Genomic DNA, 19871 nt, shown 5'->3' on the forward strand with positions numbered 1-19871 from the left:
TCAAACGGCAGCTAAACATTTAAATGTTGTACAAAAGCAATAACAAACGAACTGAAGCTGCGGAGGCCTCCCTAAAAAGTGCTGAGGCTGAAACTGAACCTGAAGCTACATATTCCCCAAAAGATACACAAGCCCAGCTGCAGATACAGATACACTTTGGTGGAGGGCAGCGACGGCGTTCGACGGAAAGAAAACAAAAACCGCCCGCAGCCAAAAAGTCAAGCCGAAGAACCATCAACATCAACACCATCAGAAAGGCAAGTGGCAAACTTTAAGATACATTTCGGCTGCTGTCGATTGGCGACGGCCACAACAATTTTTAAACGCTAGAACGACTCTTCCCAACACTTTTGCAACGATTTCAAGAGATGAAAAAAATGTTTTTCACTCTTTTTGCAGTGGCTGCGGTTTTTGGGTTTTATTATTGCTGGTTTTGTTTGTATCTCTCTTCTTTTTTTTTCGTCCGGCTTGCAGATTCTTTTGAACAATTATTTCTGCTCGCAGTTTTGCGGCCTTTTTGGGTTACAGTCGCCAGAGCAATGAAACAAATGAATCGAAATGATGTTGAAAAATTTAAATACGTTTTGCAGGAGAAAAAGAAATTCCAATTATCAATTAAGTCAACTCCGGGACCGATGTATATAATAAAACACAGAGCCAGGCGGCTGATGTGGGAACTGGATTCTGGGATTCTGGGACTCTGGAGTCCGAAGTCTGGGATTGGGTTTCCTGTTTCTGTTTCTCTCGGCGAGAGAAATATTATTCAGAGAAAACGTCGGGAGAAGGCTGGACAAAAAGATAAAAACATTAATTATTATTAATTGCTTTTTCTTTCTCTCTCTGCGCATTCTTAATAATATTTTTTTCGGTGTTTTTATTGTATTTAATGCCGTTTTGGCCTTTGTTTCATCATGTTTTATGTGCACGCATTTTCTCTCATTTGGACCCTTTTTTCCGCCGAGATCCTTTTGGCCACAATGTCGCCGTGTCCCTTTTATTATTCCTCGCTTCTTCCTTCCTTTTGTGTGCGATTTAAACCCTTAAAGGCAACCTCTGGGTCGAGATTAAACCTGTTCTTAAGTTAAGTTTTTCGGCTGGGAGCAGACAAAAAGCTGAAACATTTTTGTTGTGTGTCTGTAGCTAATCGGAATGACAAGTTTCTAATTTGGAAGATTTACAAATTCTCGTTTTCTTTCTTCTGTTTGGGTTCTTATGCTTTTTTATTTTTTTGCGTGGGCAGCAACTTGTTTGACAAATTGCTGGATTTTTTGTTTGGGCCGAGGGCTGCAGGGAGGTCGTGTTAAAATTTCAAGTTTATGGAAAATTTAAGTGAGCAAATTGAAATGATGTGATGGCAGAACAACGGTCAGCTATAAAAAATACTTGTAAGGGCAAAAGCTGCCAAGAGCGATATTTATTTTGATTCCCACCAGTTTGGCAGAAGGATGTCTTGATTAATGCCAACTGCTACCCGCCTTCTTGATAAACTGTTCCACATCCTCTTGCATCCGGTTATGCAGTTTTGCCACAAAAGTTTTCCAGTTAGCAGGCGATGAACCAAACGGTCGGCCAACCGAAAATTTCCAAGTTTATCGATCAGCTCGGCAAACTAAATAAAATAAACTGCAACAATTTGCAAAAAGCCCAAAGTGGCAGCTCGTTGGCTCCCAGGACATCGCCGCTGGTCTTGGCCATATTCCCAGCATGCCTGTCGACACTTTCGCTTTAATTAAAAACTTGCAAAAAAGCTGCTTCACCACACACACACACACACACTCTCTGCACATAAAATATGCCAGCCAGAAGCTGAAGATGCCCCACGAAGAAAAAGGAGCAGGAACTGGGAAACTCGCATAAAATGCAGCTAAAGCAAATCTAGTTAAACCCACAAGCAGAAGCACCAAATGCAAAAAACCCTGTCAGTTAAGTTCAAAATTGAGAACAAAAAATTCTGACAAGAAAAATAGTTCTTATATGGAAATGTTAAGAGGGCTAGTACCATAAAATATTGTATATTTGGGATGTTTTACACAATTAATGGCCATATAAAAATTGGGTATCTGACCTACATTTGAGAAACATGCGTTTATTTCCTCACAGTGATTTCAACTGATTTATATATTTAAGTAAATTTTAGCCGGAAAATGATAATAAATGAGTCAAAGTGGAACACAAAATGTTCCCACACGGCTAAGCCTCGCTCAACACTTTGAGCATATCTATGGGCAAAAGGGTATCACAATAAAAAGAAAATTTCACCGCATGCATTTCCCCTGTAAACTTTATTATTATTCGTGTGTTTTTTTCTTTGGACTAAACCAGAGGCAGACCCAGAAACCAGAACGAGAACCAGAACTCGAAGCCACAAACGACAGTGCATAAAATATATTTTTGCTTTTTACTGAAAATTTCCATACATGTTTCATGTATTTTCCACCAAAGGCCCCCCCTTCAACCCCACAGTTATATCTGGTGTATAAATTTGCGTATGCATTTTTTTGGATGATGTGGGTGGATGGGTTTCTTCTTGGGGTTCTATGGGCATGGAGGCGATTGTCTGCTTGTTTATGCTAAAGCAACGAGGGGCAGGCAGCTCGGCGAGGATCTGAAAAACGCAAACAAAGCCTTTTTGTCTGGGGCATATGCTGGATTTCCTTTCCTTTTCAAATATCATTTTTCTTTTTTTTACCTTTTTTTTAAAACTAAAAAATGTTTAGACAAATTAAAAATAGTAAGAGTAAAGGTTCTATGGACGGAGGAGAATTTATTTTCTGCGTTGGTAACGCGCATTTGGGTCAAGGTGTTTGTTTTCTGTTTTTATTATTCTTATTGTTGCTGCTGACTTGTTTTTGCTTTATTATGAAAATTGCAGCAACGACAACAATGTATTGTTTTCGTTGTTGCCATTTTTGTTGTTGTCGCTGTCATTATGAAAGCGAATGCAGGACAACGTTAAAAAGGAGCCAGCGCCCACGCCCGCCCCCACATGTGCATAAAATATGTGCTTGATTAAAGTGTTCGTGGCAGGTTGGCCATAGCAAAACGTTAGAAAACAAGGAAAATAAGCTGCCAACTATTAACGATTTCCACGTAAAACTACAATTTATATTAACACACTGAAATGAGAATTATTTCAGCGATCATTCAAATATTTGTAAAATAAATGTGTAATGGAAACTAAAATTTCTTCCATTTGTTTTTTTTTTAACAATTTTTATTTACAACTCAACAAATAATATTTAAAAGAGAAACCTTTTTTGATAAACTTTAAGTTTTCAGTTTTCGAATTATATGTCATAAAACCTAGGGCCTTTTGAAAAGTACCCGCCAATCTCCAAACTAAGGACCTTCCAATTCTCTCAGTGCACCTTTTGGAGGCGTTAGAACGTGTGTAAGATGTGGGGGCGTCGGTGTTCCCGGCGAGTCAGGAGCAGGAGTCGAGAATAATCAATAAAAATAAAATATATCACACGACGTTCCCATTCCCGCCAGCCGGCAACCGTTACCGTTACCGCTTCCCCAAATGCCCGTTTCACCGCCGTACCCGGTTCCCCTGTAGAACTTTTCGGCTGCGCTCAGTACGCCGCTGCTCATTTCGTGTTCATGTGCCATTATACCGAAAAATAATATTCTTCCTATACATATACCTCGTACACATTGTATTTTTCTACCTTTCGCCAGTTTTTGCCGCTTTGGTGTAAATTTTTTTCCTTTTTTTTTGCCACCAGCGTAAGTGAAGTAAGAGGAAGAAGCAGCAGCACGCACGCGCAGGGGTGGCTAGAAGAGGCGGCGAAGAGGGGTTGTGGCAGGGGTCGGGGGTCATGGCACCCCTAGTTGGCTGGTCTGATTTTCATGCCTGCGTCATGTTATTGGGCAAATTGTACAATGTTAAAACCAGCCACAGTAATATTTCGCTGGCAAACGAGTTGAGGGGGGTTATGAAAATCGGAAAAGTATTGGGGGCGGGGGCAGGGTTCCTATAAGGGACATGGCAGGGTGAAATTCCTTTAAAATCCTCGCCGATAACGGCACAAAAACACAGACAGTTGTTGCTCGCGAAAACCGGCGATGACAACCACCATCCGCAGGGGGAAATACAAAAAATCCTATGAGTAGGGAAACATTTATGGCAAAAAGGGGATGGGAGCATGTCCATAACATATTTAAAATTCAATCGATTTATGAAGCGGAAAACTTCAGAGTTCAAACTGATTGTTAAGGAACTTCCAAACTATCGAAAAAGTCAATCTAAAATGGGAACAATTCATGATTGCGGTTCGATTTTGGGTTTGATTGAAAGGTTCGGCGATGAAGAAATCAAAGAGCTATTAAAATTGATTGAGTTTAATAGAGCTGAAGTTCTCCTTTTATCCTAGATACACTGTAAGCTTGTATCTTGGAAATATATACCTTAAGATTCTTCCAGATTTTTTTCCAAGTTCGAATATAATTTTTTGAAAATTACTTGATGCACTTTACTATTTATAGTTTCATATTGCTTTCAACATTAAAGAAGAATAAAGTATCTGTATACTCTCCCATACATTTAAGTCATTATCCAAGTAGGATCATATTTTTCCCAGACAGTGTTCATCTGCACCCCGAAAACTATGGTTTCCCGCTGGCTAATTTTGCCGGCAATTGATCTGTTTTTAATACCCTTCGGCCTGCATGCGGGAAACATGCTATTGTTCGTGCCTCTTCACTTCATTCATGCGAATCCCCACTGTACGGCAGCCTTTTGCCTGACGAGCGAAGTTTTTGGACTTTTTCCATATTCGTTTTCACTGCAGCAAAATGTCCTTTGTGTGGCGAGGAGGACATGGCGTTGATTTCGTTGCTCAGTTTCTGTTGAACATGCCTCCTTTTTTGCGCTCCTTTTTCTTGCTTACCTCATCGATTATGCCCGGCCAGAAAAGGTAGAGAACATCCTCCGTCCTCCGTCCCCCATCCTCCTTCCTCCATGTGTATATATTTAAGTACACATATATCTGGAGGAGGATTCGTGTGAAATTTTGTATGCGGCCTTTGTGTTTGAGTGTTGCGCACACTTGAGTGCACAATGGGGAAACCTTTTCGCACGCCACACACAGATACCCACGCACACACGGCGGGGATGGCGGGGTGCAGAGGGATGCAGGATGAGGGCAGCGGGCCGCCCTCAGAGGAAGTTGTCTTTTGCACTAAGTAACTGTTTTAGTTTCAACCGAGGACTGTGTTAATTGCAATTATGCAATGACTGCCTCTGTCGCCGCTCCTCCGCCGCCCATTGCCCGCCCATTTCCCAGCGCATCCTTGCGAATGGCACATCCTGGCAATTGCATTGATGGCAGGAATCTGCTGCTGCTGCTGCTGCCACTCCCCTTTTTCTCCTCCTTCTCCTGCCAGGCGTGGCAAAATTATTGTGACACAATTTAATGCACTGCACCCGACGGCACAGGATGTGGGCTCTTCTGTCGGTGGAACTCGGTGTAACTACAGTGGATATATAAATCCTTGATTCGATATCCTGTAGCCAATGTTGCAGCCCTAGCAGCTGCCAAAGCAGTTCTCTGCCTAATTAAAGGCGTCAGCTAGCCGATTCAAACGCAGGATCTTATTTCATCGCCAACATGTGGCTCAGCAGGGAGTAACACTGCTTTAAAAACCTTCTAAAGGTCAAGAATTGGGCTTTAAAAGTAAAAAAGGATATTTTTTTAAATTTGTTAGTTAAATATGGTATATTTCAACTGACATAAAGGTTGTAAAAACCACCCAATATGGAATACAAATTACATTTAGTTTCAAGACTTCGCCATTTGCAGTGTAGAACCTGGCATCCTGTGTCATCATTGCACAAACCCACACAAATAATGGGGTTGTGTGTAAGAGTGGGTGGCGGCTGGGTGGCTCGAGGAGTTATGGCACATGCCACACACACCGCCCCACCACATGCCACATTGCTCGGCAGCGCCACGTTCCGTTCCATTCTGCCACTCTCGACGGCAACTAGTTATGCGGCGGATGTGTCTGTGGGCGTGGCAGGCGAATGTCGATTGGACAAAGGAGGCAGGAGGCACACCACCCACACCAGCCTCCCTGGGAGGCCAAGGAAAACCACTAAGAATATTATGGAGGGGCTTCCCGACTTGCTAGTACCTGGTATAACCAGCAGCAAAATGGGAGCCTAATAAGTTTAACTTTTCATTCCCGTCATAGGAAGTTATATTTCAATGATGAAATAAATACCTTGAACTTGATATTTTGATTTTTAAATTACAATTTGTTTGGTAAGCCGCAGTTTCTCAATTCTTTACAGTCGGTATAGATACATACATTTTATTACTATAATCATTTGGCTACACAATATTCCCCCGAGTTCTACGTTTAATGGGTATTCAAACCAAAGGCGGAACTGGTGAAGAAGTCGCGTGTCCTGGCTTCACTCTGCCTCCCTTCACTGATTTTCTTTCGCTGTGTGTCTGCATTTAAGTGCTACCAAAATTGCCTTTTTAAAGGATTTCCACACGCACACATGTCCTCTGTGCCTGGGTGTCTTTTACGCTTGTCAACGTCCCCGACATCGTCGTCGATTTCTGTGCCATTTCTTCTGCCTTTCCAATTGATGCATCTATCTTAGGGCATTTCCCTTTTCCACTCCCCTGCAATTTTCACCACTCCTTTTTCTTTGCTTTTTTTCCTCCCCTTTTCCTGTGGCACTTTGCCAGGCTACGCATTTTCAAACTCAATTCGTGTGATAAACTAGAATAAAACTGCTCGTAATTTCCTTTTTTATTCCTCTAGGTACAGTTCTTTCACTCCTTTTTTCGTTGGCCTTTCTCCCACATGCATTTCACTTTTATTTGAACCCTCTCGCCATGCAGATACATTTTTTTCAGCAAATTGCATTTTCTATGTCAAAGGCGCTTAATTTAGTTTTCCTTCGACTTTTTTCTGAATGCAACTTTTAGTTTTAGTCGGTTGAAGCGTTTGTCTTGTGTTTTTGGCATGTAATTTGCCATGGGTTCGTTCGGAAATTGCTTTCCTTGCCAGCGGTTGTCGTTTTGATTTATTTTTTCTCGAATGAAATGTTAAATTGCAGTTCGTTTCATGTCTGGTCGATAATTAAAGTGCCAGCAATTAAATAATAATAACCGAATGGCAAAGAAGAGGCCGTAATGCAAATGATAAGTTCCTTTTAACACGATTTACTTTGCACATTTCCAGTTAATGCCCATAAATTCAGCGAGGAGAGAAAGTCTCGCATCCTGACGAACGGAAACCTCTTTTCCCGCAGTAATTAAAACACATTACACACATACTGCCAAAAAAAGAAGGAAAATGAGCGAGAAAAATGCTGAAAATTACTGCAGGCTGCATTAACACTAACAGCAGCGATAAATGCGGATTATAATTTGGTAAAGCACAGCCTTGCAATCCGAAATTTAACGTCGAGACCCCAAAGAAAGCCCCAAAGAAGTGGAAACTGTTTTGAACTCTTTGGAGAATTCCGGGTGATGAAGTTCCGTGTAAACAAAGGCACCGTATGTGGCACGTAAACACAAATGAATCCAGGCTAAGGCCAGTTGAGAGAAATACGAGTAAACAATGAGGTTGTTTTTCTACGAAACTCCAAGAAAATTAACCTCCACAAAGGTTTCAATTGCATTCAAGAGTAAACAAATTTGTGGAATCGAAAACAATTGGGAATGTGTCTTTGTAGGGGGCTAGATAGACACCCAAATAGTTTATCGCAGTGAAAAGTAGTTATTTCTGAGTGATTGCCTCACAATTTCATTACTTACATGAAAATACAAGTTCTACGTCCTATTTTACCAAACGGAAACCAGCGAATGCTCAATTTTAGGAGGAAAACTAAGAAACCAATTAATATTAATGCGACAATAAACAGGTAGCTAGACGGAATTCTGCTTGGTAATTTTATATATTTTAGACCGCTTTCGAATTAGAAAATAATAATTATTATTTTTGGCTTTCACATTTCAATTGGGGCAAGAAAAAAAAGCGACCCAGACCCTGCTCAATATTTCCTCGGAGCAATTAAGCGCCTTGGCAGCTCCTTCGCATCATTTATTAAAATTAACCCAACACTTTCCACAGCAGGGCTCAACTTCTTTGGCCATTTGTAAACACATTCGGGCTTAAAAGTTTTTTGCCACCAGCAGTGGCGTCGGCGCTTGTTTGCTTTATGTTTGCCATGTAAACAAATAAACAAATGAACAATAAACAAAGCACAAACACCACACAGGCATTTTCCAAGGGAAAACACGGGATGTGGTTAGGAGAGCTCGACGAGTGCATTTGCATTTGCATTCGCCTTGGCCGCTGCGGCAGAATTAAAATTGAAGTCGAGAGAACCGTTTAAGATGCAATTAAATCCCTTGACCCCACTCGCCTCATTAGGCATGACTCGAAATTCCAAACTAATTGCACAAGCAGGGCACTCCGAAGAATACAAAACGTGGGAAATGGAGACGCATCGGATTGCAGATGATATTGCAATCATGACGAACCCGAGAATACGAACCCCGAGCGCAGAACAACAAAACCAACGAATCCGAATGGAAATGGAAAATGCAAACGGTTCCAAGGTGTGGTCGGCGAAGTTCAAATTGCAATCCGAAAGATTGCAAGAGCCAAGCGAATGCACGGCCAATTGAATCATCGCCAGGTCTTCAATGCAAAACTTCGTTTTTCAGCTCATTTAAATGCTAAGCGTGCGATGCTCGGTTTAGGAAACTTTAGGCGATCAAACCGCAGTCAGCCGACCGAACTTTATCTAGACCATTAAGTTCTACAAAGGAAAATATGTCAGCTAAGTGCCCAGCAGGGCAGGGGTATTCGGGGGAGTCCAGAGTGGGGAACTTCTAACACAAAGCCGACGAACCGCGAGATGATGACTCAGCCAAAGTCAACAAGCGAACTTAGCAGCAATAAAACACGGCCTCAAAAGACACTTACAGCTCAAACAAACCGGGTTTGCCTCAGACGGCTGAAATATGTATCTATACCGCTCATATGCGCATCAAAAAAGATTACACTGAGCTGCAGGGCAGATATTTTAAAACAAAAGCGGATTATCGTCGGAAAAAATGCAATTTAAAGGGATTATTTCTAAAGTTGTTCAGCGAAAAGATTACGTTTTGTTTGTTTTTAATTCAATTAAGTAAATGTATCTTAAAGTCTCAACTTCAAAATCCCCAGTGGAACAGATACAAAGAAGAGCATGTGTATTTAAAAAGGGGTTACAACTTAAACAAATATCAAGCTAGCATTGTAAGCCCCTACATTTTTCCCAGTTTAATCAAACCCCATCATTAGAACACCTAATTTAAAGTGCTGTTTCCCACCTTGCTGGGAAGTGTAGAGAAATGGTGACTTTGTGGCTGGAATGAGTTTTCTTGTAGTTCTAATTTGCTTGGGTCATGCGTCGGGGTTAATGAGTCATATCATCATCATTATCTCGACACTGAGGCAAGTAAGAAAAGCGGAGGAAGATAGGGGAGGGCATGGAGGGACATCATCACAATGAAAGCGGAGGACACACATTAAAGTATAATTCCTGAGACAATGCTGCCAAACCGCTTGTACTCTGTAATTTAGATGCAATTAAATGTAAATAAATTCACAATTTAGCCGTATGTTCTCTTTCGACTGCTTTTCGGGGTTTTTCGCCTCCGTTTGTCTGTTTTTCTTTAGTTGGGTTTGCTGTCGGTTTGGTGACCCGATTTCCGCAATTTAATGACTTTTGTTTGACCACCGGATAATTGCTGGGAATAAAAAATTGCCCAAGAACAAGAGGAATTGCGGAACTTTCTTTTTTCCCCATTTACTTTTTGCCAGGCCTCACTTAATTCTCTTTCATTTTCGTGCGTCTTTTGTTTGTTTTAGTTTTTCCTCTCGTTTGATTGTCTTTCCCTGCCACCGCACCACTCTGCTCCTATATCTTTTTTATATGCACTTCAGTTCTACATCCATCTAAGTCCATTTCTTTGGGGCTGCTAACGAGCTGTTGATAATTTTTAGCAAAGGCGCACATTTATTGACTTTTTGTGGCATTTGTGGATTCTAGATTTGTGGCATTATCCCCGGCTATCTCCCTCTAGCCGCGTATATTTGTCTTTGTCTGACCCGCAACGGAAATGAGCCCTGCCTGTTTTTCTTCTTTCCTCGGGTTCAAGGTTCAAGGTTGTCCTCCCACTCCCTAATTTCTTTTTTCGTTGCCATTGATATCTTTGTTACACACCCAAACTCGCACACACACTTTCGGATAAGACAGCTAAAGAAGGCAATTTGCTAGAAAGAGAGCGGGCAGCTGAAGTGAAAGAGATGGGTGGCCGTGGAAAGAAAGAGGCGGAGGGAAGAACTAAGAGTTTAGCTGCAATTTGGTTGGGGAGACATTAAGCAGCGGAAGTTGATAAGAAAGGCAAGCAAAATGTTATTTATAGATAGCCAAAGCGATTCAAGGGAACGCACACAAAAAATAGGAAATCTGGGATAGCTAATCGGAAATAGAAAGCCTTTAAGGAGGGCCAATCAAAGGGGTTCAAGTGGCTGGAAAAAGTTTTCCGTTTTATTGAAATTCGCCGCACTTGGATACGAAATGTTATTGTTTTAGACACGGACTGTGTACAGCGTCGCTTTTCTTACACCATTATAACTTAAACCATTCCCGGAAAGCCTTTAAAATGCATATTTTTATATGTTTTCGTTTTATCGCTTTCAACTCAAGTTAATTCACCCGAGAAAAATTCAGTACTTAAAGGCCCGAGAAATACGCTCCGGGGAGGAGGCGAAAGCAACTCAACCCGAAGACCCTAATCCAAGGAACATTAGACATAAGCTCTCGGAAAGACAGAAAGAATTTGGTAGGCCTATGCCTGAATTATAATTCAATTTATGACCCCGTCCGAATGGCCTACACTACTTCCCAAATCCTTTATCAGCGGCCACTTCGATATGCAAGACCTGAGCTGCATGCATTATCCTCCGAAAGCGGTTCCCCGGCCCAAACCCTCGTCAAAAACCTGATAGATTCCAGTCAGAAGAAAGAGACCAAGAGACTCCCGCCGGAAGCACCTCACCCAGGCCATACAAGACCTCCGTATCCCGCTCCCTCATTAGCATACAAATGTGTCAGAACAAACAACCAAATAACCGAAAGGAACTGAAACGTTAGGAGACCAGAAGAAAAGAGCCGTCCGAAAGAAATACAAATTGGGGAGTGGGCAGCGTGATTTCTTGACTAATTTTTATGACACTTTTCACTTTATGAGGTGGCCTCGGCTAATTCCAAAGTTCTCCCTCTTTTTATCCCCTACTTTATTTACCTTCGGCTCTTATTGAACGGAGGAACGAATAAACCATGCATGTACCCCGGGGCAGTAAAGATTTTTATCGCTCGAGGATGTGTCATAAAATTCCCTAGCTCTCGAGACTATTAAAAACAATAAATGTCAAAACGAAACGGATTTTCCAGTATGCGTGTACCTAGAGTGCCATTCCCCAGGGAAAACTGGCCATGGGCCACGGGAAAATAATGGGTCTACTGTAGGTTATGGGGATGGAACATAATCTACACTGCGTTGTCCATGGGCTAGGACATAGACGCCAGAGTGCATAAATATTTAAAAACACTCGGAGCCTAGCATGCTGTTTGGCAACACTCATAGGGATTTGTCGTTATCTTTATAACTCCTTTCAAAGGTAGCATTTTTGTGATAGAAAATATGTATTTAAGAATAGGAACATTTAGAGCGAGGTGTTATAACAAAAATGTTCTTGTATAGAGTGTCTGAACTCTTGATAAGAAACATATTCTCCCAGAAAATACTAGTCAAAACCTTTGTTGTATGTACATTATTACGTATTTTATTTATCTTTAAATCCCTAGAAATTCTTGCTCCATTTCTTCCTCCAAGTTAAACATCCATAATACATTTTGCTGCAACCACTAATCTTTTTGGAGCCCAACTTCCCGGCCTAATTCCGTCTCATTTAGACCAGCCTCCAAATGTGAATTCTTCTCTACTTTTATGGCTCCCGCTTTGTCCTTGTGTCATGCGGCAGGACATTAGGCAGGCAAATCACGTAAATTATGACCGGGCCACTATAATTTCTTATCGCCGGGACATGATTTCAAATGATAGACTGCGGAGAAGACCGGAATGAAGGCATCTCAGGGCCTGGGGCGAGGATTTTAGTAGGCGCGACAAGTTTTTTTATGTTTCTCGTAGAAGGAGGAGGGAGGGCGGAGGAGGGGCTTTCAGGAGGTGGACTGCAATTGGCAACTGGCGCAACGCATAAATTGAGAATTTTTATCTAATCCGCGGCATCTGGGAGACGCGTACATTAGCTGGCACCAGTCTGTCCCGTCCTGCCCCGTCTGGTCTCCGGACGGGGGGCCTGTGGTCCGCTTTTCGCAACGGATCGGATTGAATCGCTGCGAGTCTCTGGGACTGGCCAAAAAGCAGCGCCTGCGACTACGACGACAATCGACAGGCAATAAATCACCCAAAGTTGCCAAAGAAATTTATGTGCAGCAGATTAGGATCGCGAAAAGCGTCATTAGAATAAATTTTCATTGGAAAATGAGCGCCCGACCAAGTGAAGCAAACGAATTGATGGGAAACAACTCTGTTCAATTCAAGTTGCAACAATTATGAGTTCTAGGATGGGAAATTTCACAAGCAAATTGGAAGTTTTATTTATCACGCATTTAAATCATTTAGAAAAGTGAATATTGGATTAGAAAACTATTTTGTAACTCACTGAACTTAAGAACTTATTTCTAAGTATGACTTTCTGTTAAACACGGGGAGGTGATATGATTTTACGGCATTTATTTTAACGTTTAAAAATTGGGAGATATGTATATACGAAACTAATTTTAGTTTAGCGTATAAAAAGAAAAAAGGTTTAATTTTTAAAGTACAAATTTATGTTGATAACAGTAAGTGAGCTTAAAAGTTAAAGAACACGAGATCAAACTGAATTTTTAAGTGTCACATTTTTGAAAAGGAAAAGGAGAAAAGGATGTTCTATCTGGTGGATGTTTAAATTTAAAGATGTATCTTAGACTTTGCTTACAAATGCAGACTTTAAAATCGAGGAAAATTCAATAAAAATAAGGAAATCAGGAGGGGGAAATGGAAATGACATTTTGAAACTTTGGCTTACCTTCTGCCGTCTTCTTCTTGTTCGTCTGCTGCTTCCTCTTCCGCTGCTTGGCCAACTGCTTTCCCGTCTGCTTCCAGGTTCCCGTTCTTTATCTCTCAGGACATTAATGATTAATCCCAGCGTCGTCTGCGCTCCTTTATCGCTTTTTGTTGCTCTTATTGCTCTTGTTGTTGTTGCTGTGCGTGTGCCGTTATTGGCGGTATAATCCAATAATCCAACACGAAAGAGCGTGTGCAGTGGGAATAGCAAAAACTAGAGAGACACACGCACACACACATTCACGCCGCGGCTCAGCCACCCACGCACACGCACACAGTTTTGCCGCTTTGTTTAGTAAATTAAACTTTTCACTTTTCTCAGACAGAAAATTCGGAAAATGGGCAAATTTCTTATTTTGTTTCGTTTTTGTTGTTCCCCCTCAGTTTTCCTGCTTTCTTCCCTGCTTTTCCAATCACAAAAACACGGCGAAAAGACAAAAGCAAAAGCAACAACAACGCACAAACACGCAAAACAAAATCAACTGCACGACGCCAACAACAACAACAAGGCGCCGCCGTAGTACACAAAAAATTCCTTTTCGCTGCGCGTCGTCTCCTGACTTATATATGTATGTATTTTTTTTTGTATTCCACACAGCAATTCTATTTTGCTTTTTATTAATGACTTTTTCACCTTTAGACTTTTTTTGCCGCACTTCGAATAGACCGCATACTTTACACCTCCATCTCCGTCGCTCACTCACCGTTTGATTGGATAAAACACACACGATCTCGTCAATTGGTCGCGTAATTGTCGCCGCTCATTTGGTAAACATTTGGAGTTTTTCATCCGATTTTCCGCTAAAAACACAAAAAACGCGAAACTCCGCGCTGCACTCCAAAGTGAACAGCGTCCGCAACACAACCCCGCGATTTGAAAATTTTTCGCCGACTGACCGTTGGGTCTCTCTTTCAGTATTTCAATCCGGTTTCTTACTTTTCTGTATTTCTGTTGGCGCACAGTATGGTCGCACTGCCGCGCTCTCCGCTCTCTCGTTTTCCCGCTCCCGTTAAGAAGCAAGAATAACAATGTGGTGCTGTGTGAGCAATAACGTTGGTGCGGGGGAGGAATGCAGAGAGCGGGTAGTGGGACCGTGACTCGGCTAGGTTGATATACCACCCGTTGAGAGGGGTAGAGAGCTCTCACCAAACATGTTTTTCTGGCAGCTAAGCCGGGTAGTGTGACCAGTCGCCTGAAAGCCACCCTTGAAATTCTGGTTTTAAAAAGAAACTCATTATTAATTTTTACTTTTATTTATTGAGTTCTACTTAATATTAGCTCGCTACATTTAATTATTTATAAATATTTTACATGTTCTACTTTTGGAGTCGCTGCTATCAGTCGAGTGTTTTCGGTGTTTTAGTATTTTTTATGTCTCTCAAGCTCTGTTAGCTACGAAACTAAGAAGTGAATTTTCAAAATATGATTTTAAAATCCCATGAAGTTTGGAAAAAAGAGTGAATTAAATGATTAAAATGATATCCTAACATAAAGTACCGTCTTTATTACTCGCAGATCCTAAAAGCAGTTACAGGTTAAAAAATTCTCTCATCTTAAAGTTTAAAATTTAAATCACTCAGCGCTTCATAATTTATAATGATTCATTATCCACAACAACAAACTTGCTAATGAATGAACGTGAGTAGGAGTACATATGTTCATTCGAATGACTAAGACAACAAGTGAAAGTGATTTGTTTTCATTTATTTGTACTATCTCCCTTCGTAATAACTAGACCCCTCTCTTTGAGAGTGCCAATTTTCTAATCAAAGTATTTCCCGAATAACTTCACACATTTTTTACCACGCTCACCCGATAAGATAACGCTTATAAAAAGCCAACGAGCGGAGCAAATCAACGCTTTTCGTACTGAATAAATATTAGTTGCGCTGAACTTTCATGCCGAACGGTTGCCTGCTCCCCAAACAAATATTAGAAATAAGAACAGTGATCGCACAGTTTGCACATGCTAAGTGAGAATACCATGACGTCATTAGGCGTAAAAGTGCTTTTGTGGATCTTTTTGGCCTGCCTAATTTGGGAAACTACTTATTCGCAGGCAGCCTCCATCGGTTTGTTGGCCCAATAACTTAACCGTTACGTAACGCCCTATTTATCGCCATCTCCCTTCCGCAGATGAACAGTGCATGCACGCGGACAGCTGTGAAAGGTGTTTATCCGCGCACCTGGAGTGCGCCTGGTGCACGGACAAGGTGAGTGGGAGCGAGACGACAGTAGACTTAGCGAAGATCCTTAAAGACAGGGTTGTATACCAAAAATATACTATATTCGTAAAAGTCTAGATTAAAAACACCACAAATATTAAGTTAAATAAATGTAATACCTATGGAAGACTATAGCTAAAGGATATTATTGTTTTGCAAATCTATAAATTAATTATAACAATATTATCCACTATAACTTTCCAAATAAAATATGTCTCTAAAAATGAAAAAAAAAAAGTATGATTCAGCAATATTACTAACCTAATTTCTCACCTTCTCCCAGGAATATCAAGTGGGCTATCGATGTCTTTCCCGCTCTAAACTCCTGGAGTACAACTGCAGTAAGTCGGATATATACGAGAATCAGCCGTCCTTAGATGTCCTGCAGAATAAACCTCTAAAGGACTTCGAAAGCAGCGATCAGGCGGTTCAGGTGACGCCGCAGCGAGCCAAACTAAAGTTGGTCAAAGGTGTGTTTTGTTCATTATTTTATTTGCTTATCTTATCAAATGTGTGTCACTATGCGGCTAGCTCCCTCTCCTTTCTCCAACACCTTATATTTTTTTCTTTATCAAGTGTGTCACTCTTTCATTTCTCTTCCCCTTCTGCGTGTTTGCTTTGCTGATTTGTTCCACATCATTTTCTAACATTTTGTTTTGTGTCCGCGCTTCGCTTATCAGCATTTTGTGGTTGTCACATCTTCTTGTTATTATTGTTATTGTACTTGGCGTGGGAATACCTGTCTATCTCTCCCTCTCTTTTCATCCCTCCTTGTCGCCCAATGAGTTTACTGAACCCTCTTTATAAGAAGTATGATACCTGGATCTAAGGATTAGTAGATTTTCTGTTTGAATAAGGTTTATTCCGACGTGCAAAAATGAATCACGAGAAAGTTTTTGAAATATTATTAAAACTGAACAGGTCACGTTTTTGACCGATACCTGTTCATAAGTTCAGTTGAACGAAGAATAGTTATGATAAAATGGAATTTGTCCTATCAAGTTAACGATATGAGTTTAAGCGGCACATGTGCCTTAATTCCTAAACTCTTCCACTTATAAAAGAAACACAAATTAATATATTATTAGAAAATATTTAAATTCATTGTTCTAATTTCTTTATTTTTTAAATAAAAAACAATTTAATTTAATGGAAAATGTTAATTCCTGACATATTTTCATCTTTTAAAAGCCCTGAGCACTAACGTGACTGCCATCTCAATTCCTCAGCACCGAAATTAAAGATTCATATCTCAATCGTAGTGTTGAGTTAAATACCAATCGATGCCCATTTTAACGTCTGTCAATAATTTTCTTGCACAAACGGCTCATTAGCCAATTTTATAAACATTTACATCACTTAAGTAGAGATCGCAGTCAGCTTAGGAGCTACTGAAACCCAGTAATTAAGGTCAAAAAGTGGTGAAAAAGCCGGTTAAATTGCACGCTTAAGGATTACAAGGAAACCAAACATTTAGACTGGGTGTGAACTGGCTCAAGTGGTAATGAATGGTTACAAAGCAGCAGCAGTCGACACTGAAAGAAAGTTATAGAGAAAATTAAGGATATTAAATCCATTACTTCTAAAGTTTTAAATGTAAAAAAAACTAATCAGATAATACCGGTTATTAAAGTCTGTGTATAATCTTTGTACATTCAATATAGATTTTTATTAAAATATTTCCCTCTCTGCAAAATTGACTGGGTGTGGAATCCAGAGCAGACTGGTTTCCGTTTATGTAGATGTGTCAGCCCATAAAACAGCTCATAAACAAGGTGGCCCTTAACGGGTAGACAGTAAACCGATCTATAACTTTATGCCCCCTTTCTTTTGTCCCACAGGAAACACGCAACAAATCAAGCTGAGCTATAGAACGGCACGCAATAATCCACTCGACTTGTACGTGTTGATGGACCTCACCTGGACGATGAGGGACGACAAGGAAACGCTGGAGGAGTTGGGAGCGCAACTCAGTCAGACGCTGAGGAACTTAACGGCCAACTATCGACTGGGATTCGGTTCCTTTGCCGACAAGCCAATTTTCCCGATGATACTCCCACAGCATGCGGAGAATCCGTGTGCTGCGGAGCGGACCAAGTGTGAACCCACCTATGGATATAGACACCAGTTGTCGTTGACCGATCAGATCCATGATTTCACCTCGGCTGTGGCCAATAGTAAGATCACAGGAAATTTGGACAATCTCGAAGGTGGCTTGGACGCTTTAATGCAGGTCATAGTGTGCACCAAGGAAATCGGTTGGAATCAGGGAGCCCGAAAAGTGGTGATCCTGGTAACCGATGGTTTTATGCACCTGGCTGGAGAGGGACTTCTGGCTGGTATTACTCAGCCCAACGACAAGCAATGCCATTTAAATAAGGACGGAGAATATACGGCGTCCTTGGACTTTGACTATCCCTCGCTGGAGGAAATCTACAGGGAATTATTGCGCCGCAAGATCAATGTGATTTTCGCTGTTACCAGAGAGGTTGAATACAGCTACAGGGAACTCAGCGACTTGATGAGGGAAATCACTTATGTGGACAGACTGAGTGCTGACTCCTCGAACATCTTGGAACTTATCAAGAAGAGGTGAGTTGGGGAAATCCCCTTGAAAGCTTCTAAGCCCGTTGTTAACCCATACCCCTTCCTTCTCAGTTATGAAAGCCTACTTAAACGCACTCAGTTCGTCGATAATAGCCCGGACTTCATCGAGATGGTCTACTATACGGATTGTGGCGGTCAGTTTCCCAGTTTGCAGAAGAGAAGTTTCTGCAATAATGTCAGCCTGGGCAAGCAGATCGATTTCTATGTGGACGTCACCCTCAAAAGATATCCAGACAATGGAGTATATGTGAGTATAACCCACTGAGTAAGATGATTCTACAAAAAATGTATTTAATTTTTTAAAAAGATATATTAATATTAAATTCCATTTTATCCCTTTTTAGAACCACAAAATCCGGGTAGAGGAAGCCTCCTTGAGTGAGCACATGGACTTGGACGTCGAGCTGCAGCGCTCTTGTCCGTGCCAGGAAATACCGGATCCGGAGAGCATAGAAGGCCGTTTCCAGTGCAATGACCAGGGCTACATGTACTGCGGAATGTGCACGTGCGACAGAAATTGGACTGGCCCCTTCTGCACCTGTCCCACGGACGCCACAAATGTCACCAACAACGAGTCCCTGCTCCAGAAATGCCGTCAACCCTTTTCGGATAAAACCAAGTCGGAGCTGGTCTGCTCCAATCACGGGGACTGCGATTGCGGGAGTTGCCTATGTGATCCGGGATACACGGGTCCATTTTGCGAGTGCCGCGAGTGCTACGATTGTGATGAGAAGCTAGCAGAATGCTTCTGCGGCCAGTGCGTTTGCAAGTACGGATGGTCGGGCACCAAATGCAATTGCGATGGAGCCACTGATGCCTGTGTGGGACCCACGGCGGAAATTTGCTCACAAAGAGGCCACTGTGAGTGCGAGGAATGCCTGTGCGATGAGCCCTACCTTGGAAAATTCTGCGAAATCGATCCCGAAAAGGACAACAAACTCTGTCTGTTCTACGAGCCCTGCGTCACCTGCTTGATTCAGCAGAAACAGGGAATGGGCGAATGTGACAACCTGACCGAAATATGCAGCAGTTTGGATAGACAAGACAAATTCACGCCGCGTTTTGTGGCAGAACTGGATCCCGAGCAGGATCCCTGCTTGGTGCGAATTGTGAACAAACATGGCATCCAATGTGACAGCTTCTTTGTCTATCAGGTCATCGACCATGCAAATTATCTGATTATCCAGGATGCCGAGTGCCAGCCAGTGGATTATGTGGCCCTGGTTGGTTATATATCGGCATTTACCCTGCTCATTGGACTCCTGATTATGTGCCTAATTCAGTGGTGCATTCGGGCGAAAGATGCGAGGGAATATGCCAAGTTTGAGGAGGAGCAAAGCAAAAGTGTGCGATACAATAATCCCATTTACAGGGATCCCGTGGGTAGATACGAAGTGCCCAAGGCTCTAAGTGTCAAATATGATGAGAATCCATTTGCCAGCTGATCTAATTTAAGTTTTTAGAACATGGCTAAGACAATCATTATAATATAAGTATTAGAAATTTACAACATTAATTAATTTTATAATGTTTACCAGCTAATAATATGTTTAGGTACTCTTAATACCTCTTCGCCTAAGTTAGGCAAAACAACGTTCTTAAATATAACAATCACATTTGTATTAGAAAACCACACCAGAACAAATGACACCAAACTCATTGTTTTCATATAATATATTTTGAACATAAATTTGTTTTTTATACATAAAATTGGATGAATTTGTTCAGTAATTCCTATACAATAGCTAAGCTAAATTAACTAAGAATTTGTTATAGCTAAAAAACGAATATGTTTTTAACAAGGTTAGTTTTCGGTTTTGA

General features: G+C 41.3%; 2 protein-coding genes across 2 annotated transcripts in view; one reads left to right on the forward strand and one right to left on the reverse strand.

The window, feature by feature from the left end:
- LOC108033735 (uncharacterized) overlaps positions 1-14135 on the reverse strand; it is a 73629-nt gene extending 59494 nt beyond the window's left edge. Inside the window, exon 1 of the mRNA XM_017108287.3 lies at positions 13922-14135. Coding sequence (XP_016963776.1) covers positions 13922-14007 — 86 coding nt within the window. The 5' untranslated portion in view covers positions 14008-14135. The remainder of the gene's footprint in view (positions 1-13921) is intronic.
- A 946-nt stretch (positions 14136-15081) lies between these two features.
- LOC108033831 (integrin beta-nu) lies at positions 15082-19794 on the forward strand. Its single transcript, XM_017108458.3, has 6 exons — positions 15082-15290; positions 15355-15431; positions 15727-15913; positions 17285-18035; positions 18102-18297; positions 18395-19794. Exons 1-6 carry the CDS (start codon positions 15185-15187, stop codon positions 19493-19495), a joined length of 2418 nt encoding a protein of 805 aa, XP_016963947.1. The 5' UTR covers positions 15082-15184; the 3' UTR covers positions 19496-19794.
- The last annotated feature ends 77 nt before the right edge of the window (positions 19795-19871 follow it).

The sequence above is a fragment of the Drosophila biarmipes genome, chromosome 2L, assembly GCF_025231255.1.
Source record: "Drosophila biarmipes strain raj3 chromosome 2L, RU_DBia_V1.1, whole genome shotgun sequence".
Lineage (NCBI taxonomy): Eukaryota > Metazoa > Arthropoda > Insecta > Diptera > Drosophilidae > Drosophila > Drosophila biarmipes.

Bases quoted from the DNA above. Each gene is read 5' to 3' on its own strand.
- LOC108033831 (XM_017108458.3), top strand. From the start codon at position 15,185: ATGCTAAGTGAGAATACCATGACGTCATTAGGCGTAAAAGTGCTTTTG. The intron at 15,914-17,284 runs GTGTGTTTTGTT...TTTGTCCCACAG, and splicing joins CAAACTAAAGTTGGTCAAAG to GAAACACGCAACAAATCAAG. The intron at 18,298-18,394 runs GTGAGTATAACC...ATCCCTTTTTAG, and splicing joins ATCCAGACAATGGAGTATAT to AACCACAAAATCCGGGTAGA.